At 42.1% G+C, this 15,060-nt stretch overlaps 1 protein-coding gene across 3 annotated transcripts in view; it reads right to left on the reverse strand.

Moving 5' to 3' along the window:
- MOXD1 (monooxygenase DBH like 1) overlaps window positions 1–15,060 on the reverse strand; it is a 119,928-nt gene that overhangs the window by 33,139 nt on the left and 71,729 nt on the right. For 2 of the 3 annotated variants that reach the window (XR_012801091.1, XM_075597337.1), the window contains exon 6: window positions 10,572–10,674. The exons of the other annotated variant lie outside the window; for it this stretch is intronic. Coding sequence is in view for 1 of the 2 variants with exons in the window: in XM_075597337.1 (XP_075453452.1) it covers window positions 10,572–10,674 (103 nt within the window). In the remaining variant the exon portion in view is untranslated. The remainder of the gene's footprint in view (window positions 1–10,571; window positions 10,675–15,060) is intronic. 3 annotated transcript variants of the gene reach the window in all.

Consider the following 15,060-nt stretch of genomic DNA (forward strand, 5'->3'; position numbering starts at 1 on the left):
ACACAGTGAGAGTGACACACACACAGTGAGAGTGACACACACACAGTGAGAGTGACACACACACAGTGAGAGTGACTCACACACAGTGAGAGTGACACACACACAGTGAGAGTGACACACACACAGTGAGAGTGACACACACACAGTGAGAGTGACACACACACACAGTGAGAGTGACACACACACACACAGTGAGAGTGACACACACACACAGTGATAGTGACACACACACACAGTGAGAGTGACACACACACACAGTGAGAGTGACACACACACAGTGAGAGTGACACACACACAGTGAGAGTGACACACACACACACACACACACACACAGTGACATTGACACACACACAGTGACATTGACACACACACACACACACACACACAGTGACATTGACACACACACACACACACAGTGACATTGACACACACACAGTGACATTGACACACACACACACACACACACACACAGTGACAGATACACACACACACACACACACACACACAATAAGCCCACCTCTGTAAACACACACACACACACACACACACACACACACACACAGTGACATTGACACACACACACACACAGTGACATTGACACACACACAGTGACAGATACACACACACACACACACACACACACAAAATAAGCCCACCTCTGCAAACAGACACAATATTAAGGCCTCTCCCCCCTTGGGGTGGGTAAGGTGCCTGGGAGGGGGTATGTGGGTTACCTGGGGCCCGGGGATGGGCTGCTGGAGCAGCATAGCCAGTGCAGCCGAGAGTGACAGGCCCGCGGAGCCTAAAGGGAGGGACAGGGGGGCGGAGCCTAAGGAGCCCGGCATTACTGGAGGAGAGAAGGGAGGGGGGCAGTGTTGAGGGAAGAGGCGGGCCAAAAAAAAAATCTTGACAGAGTGACAGCACGGGCAGCCAATCAGGAGAGGGGGAGTTTTAAAAAAAAAAAATATATATTTTTTTTTTTAAACCATTCTTGCAGGCTTCCCGGGGGCCGGACCAAATGACTTCGGGGGCCTTATACGGCCCGTGGGCAGGAGGTTCCCCACCCCTGATTTAGACAATACATTCTTTTTTATCGTCGGTATATAGACGACCTATTAATCATCTGGTCTGGCAACACTTCTACTTTTCACAAATTTCTTGTATATCTGAACAACAATGTCTTTAATCTCAAATTCACATCAAATACACATGAGAGCGAGATTGACTTTCTTGACCTAAGATGTTCAGAAAGGAAAACTCCAAGAACTCCTTGCTCATGGCTAATAGTGCACACCCCAGACCCTTGCTCAGAGGTATTCCGAAAGGACAATATCTCAGACTTCGGAGACTCTGTTCAACAGATGAGTCATTTCTGAGTCAAGCACAAGAACTATCAGAAAGGTTCAAATGTAGGGGTTATAGGGATGAGGACATCAATAGTGCCTTAAATTATGCACTAAAGATGGACAGGTCGGCACTTTTACAACAAACAAAGTCCAACAAACAAACAAAAACACAAAAACATACGACATCCACTGAGGTTTCACCACTGTTTATTACCACCTATTCTAGACAGGCTAATCAAATCAGAACCATTTTGAAAAAGCATTGGGACATACTTAAACTTGACAAAGACCTGGATAACTATATATTAGATCAGCCAAAAATAGTTTTCAAGAAGGCAAAAACACTAGCTAATAAAATTTCACCTAGTTTATTTGATCCCAACAAAAATAACTTTAAATCCAAAGTCAAAGGCTTTTTCAGTTGTGGAGATTGTAGAATGTGCCGACATGCCTCCCCCATAAAACACATACTGAATGTGAATAGAAAGAGAACTCACACTCTCAATTCCCTGATGACATGTAATACCAAATTTGTCATATATCTATTGAGATGCACTTGTGGTAGCTCCTATGTGGGCAGGATAATCCACCCACTAAGAGAGAGGATTGTAGAACATGTTAGAACAATTAGAAACAAAGATGTGAGATACCCAGTTGCACGTCACTTCTCCAAATGTCAATCTCGTTCTTTACAGAATTTCTCTTTTAGTGCACTCGAGCATATACGCCCTCATGTGCGTGGAGGAGATAGAGAATCTCTCCTCAATAAAAGAGAAATGTTCTGGATTTATGCCCTTGGGACATTGGCACCCGGGGGCATGAATCTAGACTGGGAACTAAAACATTTTCTTGATTGAATAACATGGCATATATAGTCGGCACGGCCATCTGCAACAAGAATTTATGTTTATATACATACGATACATATAGCCATGTTACATACATCTTTTTATGTACTCTATGGAGTTATGTCATCTATTCCTTTCTTTTGCTGGATATCATATTGATCCTTAGACCCATACAATAAGACTGTCTACAATAATAGCATAGAATACTGTGTTATCTTTATAAGTGATTCAATATCTGCTTGTGGGATTTACCTAAGGCATAGAACCTACATGCATCTGGTATTATTATCAGATACATAAAAAAGATGTTATGCTATATTAACACTAAAGCTTATGTACTGTGGTATTATCTGTTCCTATCCATCAACTAGTGGTCCTTCATAATAGGAAACTAATGTCTAGTTCTCATGAATTCACTTTGTATTGTTTCCAGGTGATATCATCATACATGTATAGTTATTGTTATTCTAGACATACACTACCCTTTCATCTACTTGAGGTATGTGAACATAATTTTTGCAATAGACAAGCAGAGTAATAATGTTGTTCCAATTGGATTATGTTAGATATATAACATGAATTGCATATTTGATACCAGTTTACCCTCCAGGAACTAGCATAATTATATATGTATTATACAGTCTTCCATCCCTTTTGTTTTGTTTTTAAACGTTGCGCTTTTTTAATCTTTAACTAGAATAGTGCTACTTAGCATGTTTGTTTTTTTTTTTGTTTTTTTTATTCACACAGTGTTTTGTTTTTCCTGGCTGCTTCTCCGTTGTTCACTATACTCCGAGGTTACTCCCACAGGGGAAACCATTCTCCCATGAGTTGCGCTATTGGTTAGGAGATCCACCAATGAGCAGGCTTATCCATCAACTCACGCGATACTTACAGAGCGTGACGTCATCGCTGGGGGCGGGAGTAAGAGTTTATAACGGAGAACCCAGCAGACGCGCATTTACTCTTTGATAAAGGGACAACAGTCCTGAAACGCGTCAGTGTTTATTTGTACTCCCGATGACCACCAAATAAATTCTTTTTAATATTGGAACTGGTTTGCAGCCCCTATTATCTACAGCCGCAGTGCTCCGCCGTCGGATCCCACGGGACCACCCACCGTCCTTCCACATTACTGTTGGAAGTACTATCATTCATCCAATAGCCCAAGCACGCTGCTTAGGGGTCACACTCGACTCCTTTCTCACATTCTCCTCTCACATTCAAAAAGTTTCTAAAACCTGTTGCTTTTTCCTCCAAAATATCACTAAGATATGCCCGTTCCTCTGTTGCTCGACTGCTAAAACTCTGACAGGCCCTCATTCTCTCCTGTCTTGATTACTGTATCCTCCTGCTGTCTGGCCTTCCTGCCTCTAACCTGTCTCCCCTACAATCTATCCTAAACACTGTTGCCAGAATCGCTCTGCTCTTTCCATAAATCTGTATCCGCGTCTCCCCTCCTGAAATCCCTCTCTGGCTTCTGATCAAATCCCGCATCTCACACTCCATTCTTCTCTTCACTTTTAAAACTTTATACTCTTCTGCCCCGCCTTACATATCAGCCCTAATTTCTCGTTATGCACCATCCCGACTCTTGCGTTCTTCTCAAGGATGTGCCCAATTAGATGTGCTAATGTGCCCAATTAGAGATTGAGCTGTGAATATTTCCGCATGAAAAATAAACGTAATATTCGCAGCAAAGACGTATGTCTGTGAATAATTCGCAAATCTCTATTAAGCAGTTGTAAGGTTTAATAGAGTTTTGGAAATCAAGGCCCAAAATCACTTTGCCTGATTCACTCGAACTCTAGAAAAAGTTTGAAAATGCACTCACAAATTTGAGTGAAATTGACAAATTGGAACACTATTGTAGAATTGCACCATAGGAAAATATATCCTAAAATGGGGTTTTAAGGAAGGGAGTGGAGGGAAGGAAGGGGAAGTCCTATTTAGTATAGTACCCATTGAGATATACCTTCCATAATATCATCGTTTATACAACATGTGGAGAGATACCTGTCAAATAAGCTCATTTAAATCATTTGAGTTTACTCTCTTGTCTATTATATGTTCCTAGTGTCTCCAGACTGTTCACAATAGTCAAATATAAGGAAGTCTCTTAATTTCTCCAACATGCCTCATGGAACCGATCTAGCAATTTTGAGCACTAAACCATTTTTCCCATGATGTCATCTGATTTAATAATAGACATGGACTTAGTCATTCACCCATTATATTGCTTTCTATATCATAATAAGCTCCACTTGATTCCTTATGGCCAGACTTTCTTGTCATCTGAGCCACTACATACCTACAAGGGATGCATTTTCTTTTATTATCTACGCCTCTTACCAAGAACATACACAAACACAGGAGGTACTGTACAGTATGACTGTTACCAATATATATATATATATATATACAGTGGTCGACAAATCACCAAAAAATCTACTCGCCACACAAAAAAATCTACTCGCCACCTAGTACCAAACGTGTGCTGCTTGGGCCAATAGGAGCTCGCCACGATGTTAAATCCACTCGCCCGGGGCGAGCAAATGTATAGGTTTGTCGAACACTATAATATATATATATATATATATATATATAGACCATACGATACTGGTTGAAGCACAACATCAAGGGACAGCACACAGGTAAGTTGATCACAATTTTTTGTATTGAAAAAGAGACACAAAAAACTACGTTTCGGTCCCCCAGTGGGACCATTCTAAAGGTGGTGGTCCACCCCCACATGGGGAACCGAAACGTCGGGTTTTGTGTCTCTTTTTCAATACAAAGAACTTGTGATCAACTTACCTGTGTGCTGTCCCTTGATGTCGTGCTCAACCGGTATCGTATGGTCTATTATTGTGTTATGGGATAAGCACCAAACTTTGTTTACTTTCAAGTGGAGTGCCGGCTGTTTATATATACAGTTAGGTCCGGAAATAATTGGACATTGATACAAGTTTTGTTATTTCAGCTGTGTACCAAAATAAATTCAAGTTACAGTTAAATAATGAATATGAGTTTAAAGTGCAGTCTATCAGCTTTAATTTGAGGGTATTCACATCAAAATTGGAGAAAGGGTTTGGGAATTACATCTCTTTAATATGTAGCCCCCTCTTTTTCAAGGGACCAAAAGTAATTGGACAATTGATTCAAAAGCTGTTGTATGGACAGGTGTGGGCTATTCCTTCATTATTTCATCATTAATTAAGCAAGTAAAAGGTCTGGAGTTGATTCCAGGTGTGGCATTCACATTTGGAAGCTGTTGCTGTGAACCCACAACATGCCGTCAAAGGAGCTCTCAATGCAAGTGAAACAGGGCATCCTTAGGCACCAAATAAAAAGAAAATCCATCAGAGAGATAGCAGGAACATTAGGAATGGCCAAATCAACAGTATGATACATTCTGAGGAATAAAGAACACACTGGTGAGCTCTGCAGCACTAAAAGGCCTGGACGTCCACAGAAGACAACAGAGGTGGATGATCGTAGGATCCTTTCCATGGTAAAGAAAAACCCCTTCACAACATCCATCCAAGTGAAGAACACTCTCCAGGAGGTAGGTATATCATTATCCATGTCTACCATAAAGAGAAGAATTCACAAGAGCAAATACAGAGGGTTCACCACAAGGTGCAAACCATTCATAAGCCTCAAGAATAGAAAAGCCAGATTAGACTTTGCCAAACAATATCTAAAAAAGCCAGCCCAGTTCTGGAACAGCATTCTTTGGACAGATGAAACTAAGATCAACCTGTACCAGAATGATGGGAAGAAAAAAGTATGGAGAAGGCTTGGAACGGCTCATGATCCGAAGCATACCAAATCATCTGTAAAACACGGTGGAGGCAGTGTGATGGCATGGGCATGCATGGCTTACAATGGCACTGGGTCACTAGTGTTTATTAATGATGTGACAGAAGACAGAAGCAGCCGGATTAATTGTAAAAAAGTGTATAGGAATATATTGTCTGCTCATATTGAGCCAAATTCAGTGAAGTTGATTGGACGGCGCTTCACTTTACAGATGGACAATGACCCAAAACATACTGCGAAAGCAACCCAGGAGTTTTTTTAAGGCAAATAAGTGGAATATTCTGCAATGGCCGAGTCAATCACCTGATCTCAACTCGATCAAGCATGCATTTCACTTGCTGAAGACAAAACTTAATGCAGAAAGACCCACGAACAAACAACAACTGAAGACAGCTGCAGTAAAGGCCTGGCAAAGCATCACAAAGGAGGAAACCCAGCGTTTGGAGATGTCCATGCGTTCCAGACTTCAAGCAGTCATTGCCTGCAAAGGATTCTCGACAAAGTATTAAAAATGAACATTTTATTTATGATTCTGTTAATTTGTCCAATTACATTTGAGCCCATGAAATAAGGGGACTGTGTATGAAAATGGTTGCAATTCCTAAACATTTCATATGATTTTTCTGTTCAACCCCTTGAATTAAAGCTCAAAGTCTGCACTTCTATTGCATCTCAGTTGTTTCATTTCAAATCCATTGTGGTGGCGTACAGAGTCAAAATGATGAAAATTGTGTCGGTGTCCAATTATTTCCGGACCTAACTGTGTGTGTATATACAGCTAAACCCGGTCTGAGCATGGCTCCCGAATTGAAAGCCTCCATTTTGCCGGCTTACCTGCATCTCAAATTTTCCATTTTGCCGCCTTACACACACTCTCTCTCTTCTTACAGCTGTGCTGTCCACGTGCTCATCGTCTCTCTGCCCATATCTCATCTCTCTGCCCGTCGTGTGCCATCGGGGTTATTTTTTTTTTCGAAAATTCAATTCAATGCTTTATTGACTACCAGACACAGACACAAACACAATTAAACATTAATACATTTTGTACAAAACACATGCAGGGATTGAACTCGGGACCTTCTGATACCAATGCCTTGCTTCTTACCTCTACACCATAGGCTTGGTGTGACAAGACAGAACCTATAAATATATTTATCCTCTACAACACAAGGGACATGTCAATGTGAAATCTTAAGGCAATTTCTAGCTGTCTATGACATCACACAGTTCTGTGGTGTAGTGGAAGAACTCTTACCAACATATGCAAGGGTCCTGGGTTCAATTCCTGTATGAAATGGTATAATTAACTTTTTTTTAAAATTATTATTTTAATTATGTTGTATAATTTATAAATATATAATTCTTTATTATTCTTTATTAAATAATAATTATTCATTAATCAATAATGATTTATTAATAATAATTCATTATTAATCATTCTTTATGATTAATTATGTATTATTAATAAGTATGATTATTAATTATTATTAATTATTATTAACAGTTAATTACTTAATTACTTAATAATAATTATTAATACTTACTTATTAATGAAACGTATTAATACTTACTAATTATTAATAATTAGTAAGTATTAATAATTGTTATTAATAATTAAGTATTAATAATTACTTAATAATTATTAGCACCCAATTAGTAATAATAATTATTAATACTTAATTATTAACAACAATTATTAATACTTACTAATTATTAATAGTTATTAAGTATTAATAAGTTTTATTAATAATTAAGTATTAATAATTATTATTACTAATTGGGTATTAATAATTATTAGGTATTAGTAATACTTATTAATTAGTCAAAATTATGAATTGTTAATGATAATTAATAATCATACTTATTAATCATAATATAATTAATAATAATAGTATTATTAATTAATAATTATTAAAAAATAATTATTAATAATACTTAATACATAATTATTAATTAATTATTAATTAGTTAATTAACTGCTAATAATAATTAATCATCATACTTATTAATAATACATAATTAATCATAAAGAATGATTAATAATGAATTATTATTGATACATCATTATTGATTAATGAATAATTATTACTTAATAAAGAATAATAAAGAATTATATATTTATTAAATTATACAACATAATTAAAATAATAATTTATTAAAAAAGTTAATTATACCATTTCATACAGGAATTGAACCCAGGACCCTTGCATATGTTGGTAAGAGTTCTTCCACTACACCACAGAACTGTGTGATGTCATAGACAGCTAGAAATTGCCTTAAGATTTCACATTGACATGTCCCTTGTGTTGTAGAGGATAAATATATTTATAGGTTCTGTCTTGTCACACCAAGCCTATGGTGTAGAGGTAAGAAGCAAGGCATTGGTATCAGAAGGTCCAGAGTTCAATCCCTGCATGTGTTTTGTACAAAATGTATTAATGTTTAATTGTGTCTGTGTCTGGTAGTCAATAAAGCATTGAATTGAATGTTTGAAAAAAACGATGGCAAGAGAGCAGAGAGATGAGCAGAGCAGAGAGATATGAGCACGTGGACAGCAGGAAGTGGAGAGCACTGGTAAGGCGGCAAAATGGAGGAGATTTAAATCTGTAATGAGGAAGCTCCAGAGCTGATGTCGGTGAAATTTTAACGCGACCCCGGTTGTAACGGGGTTTAGCTGTATATATATATATATATATATACACACAGTTAGGTCTGGAAATAATTGGACACCGACACAATTTTCATCATTTTGGCTCTGTACGCCACCACAATGGATTTGAAATGAAACAACTGTATATATATATATATAGTATAAAAGAGCAGATGGTACACACAAATACAGATGTAAACAGGTGCTAGTCCCATAAGAACAGGTATAATGAAAGGCTCTTTACCAGGCAGACCATGGAATCCAGGGAATCCAAGGGACACACAGCAAAGAAGAGACAGCACACTTGGTAGTAATGAAAAAGTATATTTGAACAGCAGGCACATTCACCGACATTTCGGTCCTAGGAACAGGACCTTTATCAAGGGAGTGCTCACCACACAATGACCTACACCACCTATATATACCCAGTTCGAATCCATAAGCGCTTTCCTAATCGTAGACCTATGAACAGCCAATTCACATTAATACCTACATGAATTGTGAGACGAGATTCGTCGTGTACTTCATCAGATGCCCTTGCGGGCTCTATTACATAGGCAAAACTAGCCGTATGTTTAAAGAACGACCGGCCGTTCATAGGTCTACGATTAGGAAAGCGCTTATGGATTCGAACACAGGGGAGGACTACAAACTTCTTCCTGTGGCTCGATACTTTAAACAGGAGAAACACAGTTTGTCAACACTTAGATGCCCATCCTACAAGCTGTCACCTCGTCCCGAGGTGGAGACCGGAGTAGACTGTTGCTGCAGTTGGAGGCTAAAATGATACATGACCTCAAAACTATGCCCCCTTTTGGCCTGAATGAGGACTTCAGACTTGGATGCTTCATTTGAGTACTTTAACTCTTTCAATTATTTTAGTGTTCCCTATATGATCATTGTGTTGGTTTTTCTCTGATTTGGCTTGACCTCATCCTGGGCCTGCATTACTTGCCCTTTGTTCATGTTTGACTTATGTTATGTATCTCCCCCTTCAGTCTATGTCTTTCCATCCCTTCTTCCCACCTTCCCTTTTCCCTTTCCCCCTCCCCCTCCTTTTTCCACCTTTCCCTTCCCTCACCCTCTACCCCCCCCCCTCTCCTTCCTGCCCTGGTGCTTTATTTATACTTCACTTTGAATCACATTGGGTGTTTAAATACAAATCATGTGTAATTCAGGCTCTGTGGCCTCTATATCCATGCACTTTTGAGCAGCCCTGACGGAGCGCTTTGGGAATCCCCTCCCTCTCCCTCATTCTGTCCCTTACTGCTTTGCAGCCGGGTCTTGAGCGCCAGACATGCGCAGGAGAGGGTTTTTCTGACAGTGGGGGGTCCCTTAGCTACCAATGATGCTCCTCACGGTTGTCAGCACATGTGATAGACGCGTGGTGGTGACGTCATCGCCAACTCGATGGAGATGGCTGCAGTTACTGTACATAGGTGTGTGTATTTTTGATTTTAGTTAATTGTTTATTGCTGATAGATGGTGCTGGGTATATGTAGGTGGTGTAGGTCATTGTGTGGTGAGCACTCCCTTGATAAAGGTCCTGTTCGTAGGACCAAAACGTCGGTGAATGTGCCTGCTGTTCAAATACACTTTTTCATTACTACCAAGTGTGCTGTCTCTTCTTTGCTGTGTGTCCCTTGGATTCCCTGGATTCCATGGTCTGCCTAGTAAGGAGCCTTTCATTTTATATATATATCCTGGGGAATGGGGCTACATTTCAATAAAAAGTGCAGGGGGAGGAACAATCTGTATCACTTTTGCTGCTAGTAATATGCAGTCACCCCAGCTCAACCCTAAATAATAATAAAATACAGTGCAGGAGACGGCATAATTATAGTGCCCAAAATGCACACAGTCTTCCACTGTAACTTTAATTTACAATAACAAGATGCTTACCTTCTTGATATGATGGATTATCATAATGGATTTCCATAAGTACATATTTTGGATCCGTTGGCATGCCAATTGACATACCAACATGTGGTGGGTATGTGAAGCCCTGTAATAAATATGATATGATATTCATTATCTATTAATGTACTCAAGTCATATCTCAAGCCTTGTAAGTAACAATAAAAGTCTACTGAATTCAGTTTTTGAAGAAATACCTTGTAAATTATTGTTATTTATTCATGTAAGTGGGTCACCCCCGGTTCCCCTGATCTTCCTTTGCCCCCTGCTTTACCCCTGTGGCAGTGGGGGAAGGGGACGGCGACTTCTCCCGGTTGACGCCGCCATCTGGGCCGGCGCCATCGGGGTCCTGATGATCGCGCGTGCACAAAGGGTTGCGCATGCGCAGATAGCCGCGGCGGCCATGTTGTGGTTGGTGCAAGGTTCACGCAATGCCCAGAGATTGGCAAGGGTAGCGGTGACCATTACAAGTGTGCAGGAGCTCTGGGAGGTTGCGCCGGCGCAGTTAAGCATAGCGGCGGCCATTACAGCTTCGCACATGCACAGTAGAGATCGCTCACGCGGTCCCCATAGGAAAGAGGTCCTGAGTGGACTACATCTCCCAGCAGCCTCTGGGGAATGCCCTATGATCCCTGTCACCTGCAGCCAGCCAGCCACTGAGACTTGCAGATTCTCTGCAGCAGGGAATTGGATACATTGTTGTGTGCAGAGTCAGGAAGCAGACTGTGAAGCACATGAGTCAGTCAGACTTAGGAGACAGAGGGGGAATGAAGGGGGGCAGAGAGCTGTGAGCTTCTGCCCTAGGCCAGAAATCCCCATGCTAGAGTTGAGGCTCTGACTCCCCAATAGTGAGGGTGGGTGGTCACAGGGACAGGCCCTTAGGTAAGGACCTGTGCCCCTTCAGCTGTGTGCTAGGCAGGGACCTAGTGACAGACCCTGTGCAGTTCATTAGTGTATGGAGAGGGAGAGACACTGTGCAGTTCTTTGGTACAGGGACCCAGTATAGTGTATGCTGCATGTTCCTGTATGCGGTGTTGCTGTTCCAGAGACTGTCCTTACGGTGGGACGTCCGGCTGGACCCCATCCCACATGGAGGTACAGATCAGCGCTGGACCAAGCGGCGCCGGTAGACCCTTTGCGAAGACACCCAGGTGTAGAGACACCTGGGCAGGTATTTACAACCTTCCACACGTGCACCAACTTTAACTTACTCCTCACATGTGACAGGCCTGTTCACACACTTGGGTGGGCTTGGACTCTTTGGACACGGGGTTGGGAAGGAGGTTATAGCCCAGTTAGGGGCACGGTTATAGTTGCGAGCTAGTGGCAGAGGGTGGTATATATATCTTGTTGTGTTAAGTTACATTCTGCATATAGTAAAGATCGTTGCTATTTTACATCCAGTGTACATGTATGTGTTCATTTGTATGTGTCCTGCAAGGAACAACTCCCGCTCTGCTGGGAGCCATCACAGGTGGAGGCGCTGCACCGAGTGTAAGTATATACCCCAGGTTCCCCGTGGCGGAAGCTCAGCCCTCCTGGTTGCCAAACAGGTACAGCACCACACTGATAAGTAGTCAGATACACCTACCCACCTCAACCTCACTTAGGGTGGGGGTAAGAGGGTTACATTCAGATAAAGAAGAACAAAAACTTTACATCATTAAACATTACTGTACAATAATTCTGTCTACACATTATTCCGTGACGAAGCCCTCTGTGTAAGGGTGAAATGCGTTGAGGGGGAGATGCTGGTGTAGCCCTGGTGTGTGTTTAATAAAGCTTATTGAAGAGACATCCGGGAGCCTTTTTTCAGACATGCGCAGTTGCGCCGATTCTTCACCATTTTTCTTTTTTCATTTTACACATTATTCATAACTCATGAGAACAAAGCAAGTAATACATCTGTATATTGTTTCCCTAATGTATATTAATGTAATAAATTACAGTGTAAATGTATCCAGATGAATTTGGTAAACACATTTTAAATTTAGCAGATTGTGTAATAATGTTTTTCGAGACCATGTGAGTTTAGTCAATCACTCAATCTGTTTGCAATATTGCACTATGTATTTTCTTTTTTACATTAATTGATTCTGCGCTCCCCATTGTCAAGAAGATTCATCACGCAAGACCTACAAGGACGTTCTTTTTTGTTATTTATTATGTTATGTTATGTATTATTATGTATGTTATTATGTATTTATTTTTATACTATACATGTTCTACGCGTCGTTATACTGTAAATTTCACCACCCTTCATTTTATATTTTTGAGCAGAGCTCCCAATAAAACTTGTTGTTTTTAACTTAAAAAATATAAAATGCGGTGGGGCCAGTGGGCGGGGCCAGTGGGCGAGTAGCTTTTTTCTAATATATATATATACATATATATATATATATATATACTAGCTGAGAGACCCGGCGTTGCCCGTGAGTTAAATTTCCCGCTATGAGGGGGGGGGGGGGACAGTGGACAGGAGGGGGGGGGACAGTGGACAGGAGGGGGGGGGGCAGTGGACAGGAGAGGGGGGACAGTGGACAGGAGGGGGGGGGCAGTGGACAGGAGGGGGGGGCAGTGGACAGGAGGGGGTGGGGGGACAGTGGACAGGAGGGGGGATGGACAGTGTACAGGAGGGGGGACGGACAGTGGACAGGAGGGGGGGGCAGTGGACAGGAGGTGGGGGGCAGTGGACAGGAGGGGGGGGGACAGTGGACAGGAGGGGGGGAAGGTTTGCTTAAAAATTACGGGTCCCTCCTCTCCCCCTGTATGTTTCTCTGCTCCCCCCTCTCTCTTTCCGCTCCTCCCCCCGCATGCGCAGCTCCGGTCCCCACCCTACAGTGTCTGACACACACACACACACACACACACACACACAGAGACACATACACACAGTGACACACACACACACAGTGTCCCACACACACACTCACACACAGATATGTCACCTCTTCTTCCGGCCGCCGCCATCTTAGGCACTCGGCGCCGCGAGCTGCCTGCCCACTGCCTGCCCCCGCCGGAAAGGGAGGGAAGTGAGCGCCGGGGAGGGAGGTGAGTGAGAGCCGGGGAGGGAGGTGAGTGAGTGCCGGGGAGGGAGGTGAGTGAGCGCTGGGGAGGGAGGTGAGTTAGCTGGGGAGGTAGGTGAGTGAGCGCCGGGGAGGGAGGTGAGTGAGTGCTGGGGAGGGAGGTGAGTGAGCGCCAGGGAGGGAGGTGACTGAGTGCCGGGGAGGGAGGTGACTGAGCGCCAGGAGGGAGGTGACTGAGCGCCGGGGAGGGAGGTGACTGAGTGCCGGGGAGGGAGGTGACTGAGTGCCAGGGAGGTGTGGTTGTGTGTGTGTGTGTGGCCGAGGGGGAAGAGAGTGGCAGTTGGGTGACGTCAGACCCATCAATCTGATTGGGCAGAGGCTGAGGACCAATCAGATTCACTGCAGGTAGTACCAACCTTTCGATTTTATATATTAAGATATGTGTTTTTGTTTTTTGTAATATATTTTTAATACATATACTTGTATATGCAAACTTTTATTTTTATAGAACACTACAGTATTGTGTGTATCTATGTATGTATGTATGTATCTATGTACAGTATGTATGTATACAAACAAACACATTAACAACACCTCTATATATCTATATATATCTATATCTATATCTCATAAAAATAGGCAGATGGCACACACATAAACTGGAAATAGGTGCTTGTCCCATACAGGTAATGTATAGATAGGTTCCTTACAGAGTAAATCCATGATCCCAAGATCACAAGGCAAGAAGGAGACAGCACACTCAGGAGGTACAAAAAAAGCGTGTATTCAGTAGAAAAACTGGCACATAAACCCGACGTTTCGGTCCTTGGCACATGACCTTTCTCAAGGGAGTGCCAGTCACGTAATGGAGGAGGGTATTTAACCCAAGATGAGGGACAGAAAGTGAGATCACCCCTGACGAAGCCAAAAGGAGAAACGCGTAGGGCGTGGTTTATTAGCTATTGAGAGTGAACACAGGAGACTTGGGAGCAGCAGACAGCAGTGGTAGCTGTTGGTGGCTATTTGCTACTTGCTATGTTACACCAATTGTGCGTGTTTTTAATGAGGAGGACTAGGACACTGATCTAACAACTAGCTGGAGGAAGTCTCGCGAGAAGGAGTGACATCATCGCGTCGTCACGTGTCGCAGGACGGTCACGGAGGACGGGAGCAACCGGAGGAGCAGAGGAGTTCACATGCTGCCGGGGATTACATCCACAGAAGGGAGAAACTGAACACTGAATACCCAAAAGTATTGTGAGTACTGCTAGCACATTAGGTGCAGATAGAGAGACCCACGGGGGTCCATACTAACGGAGTCTATTCTCTAACAAAGTAGACTGTGGGCAGTACTCAAAAGTGTGGACACAAAGTGTTTCTTTACTGACTATATCCGGCTAATTTCCTAAGTGGTCACTAACACACAAAGGAAAAACATCAGAGACTGT

The sequence above is a fragment of the Ascaphus truei genome, chromosome 4, assembly GCF_040206685.1.
Source record: "Ascaphus truei isolate aAscTru1 chromosome 4, aAscTru1.hap1, whole genome shotgun sequence".
Taxonomy (NCBI): Eukaryota; Metazoa; Chordata; class Amphibia; order Anura; family Ascaphidae; genus Ascaphus; species Ascaphus truei.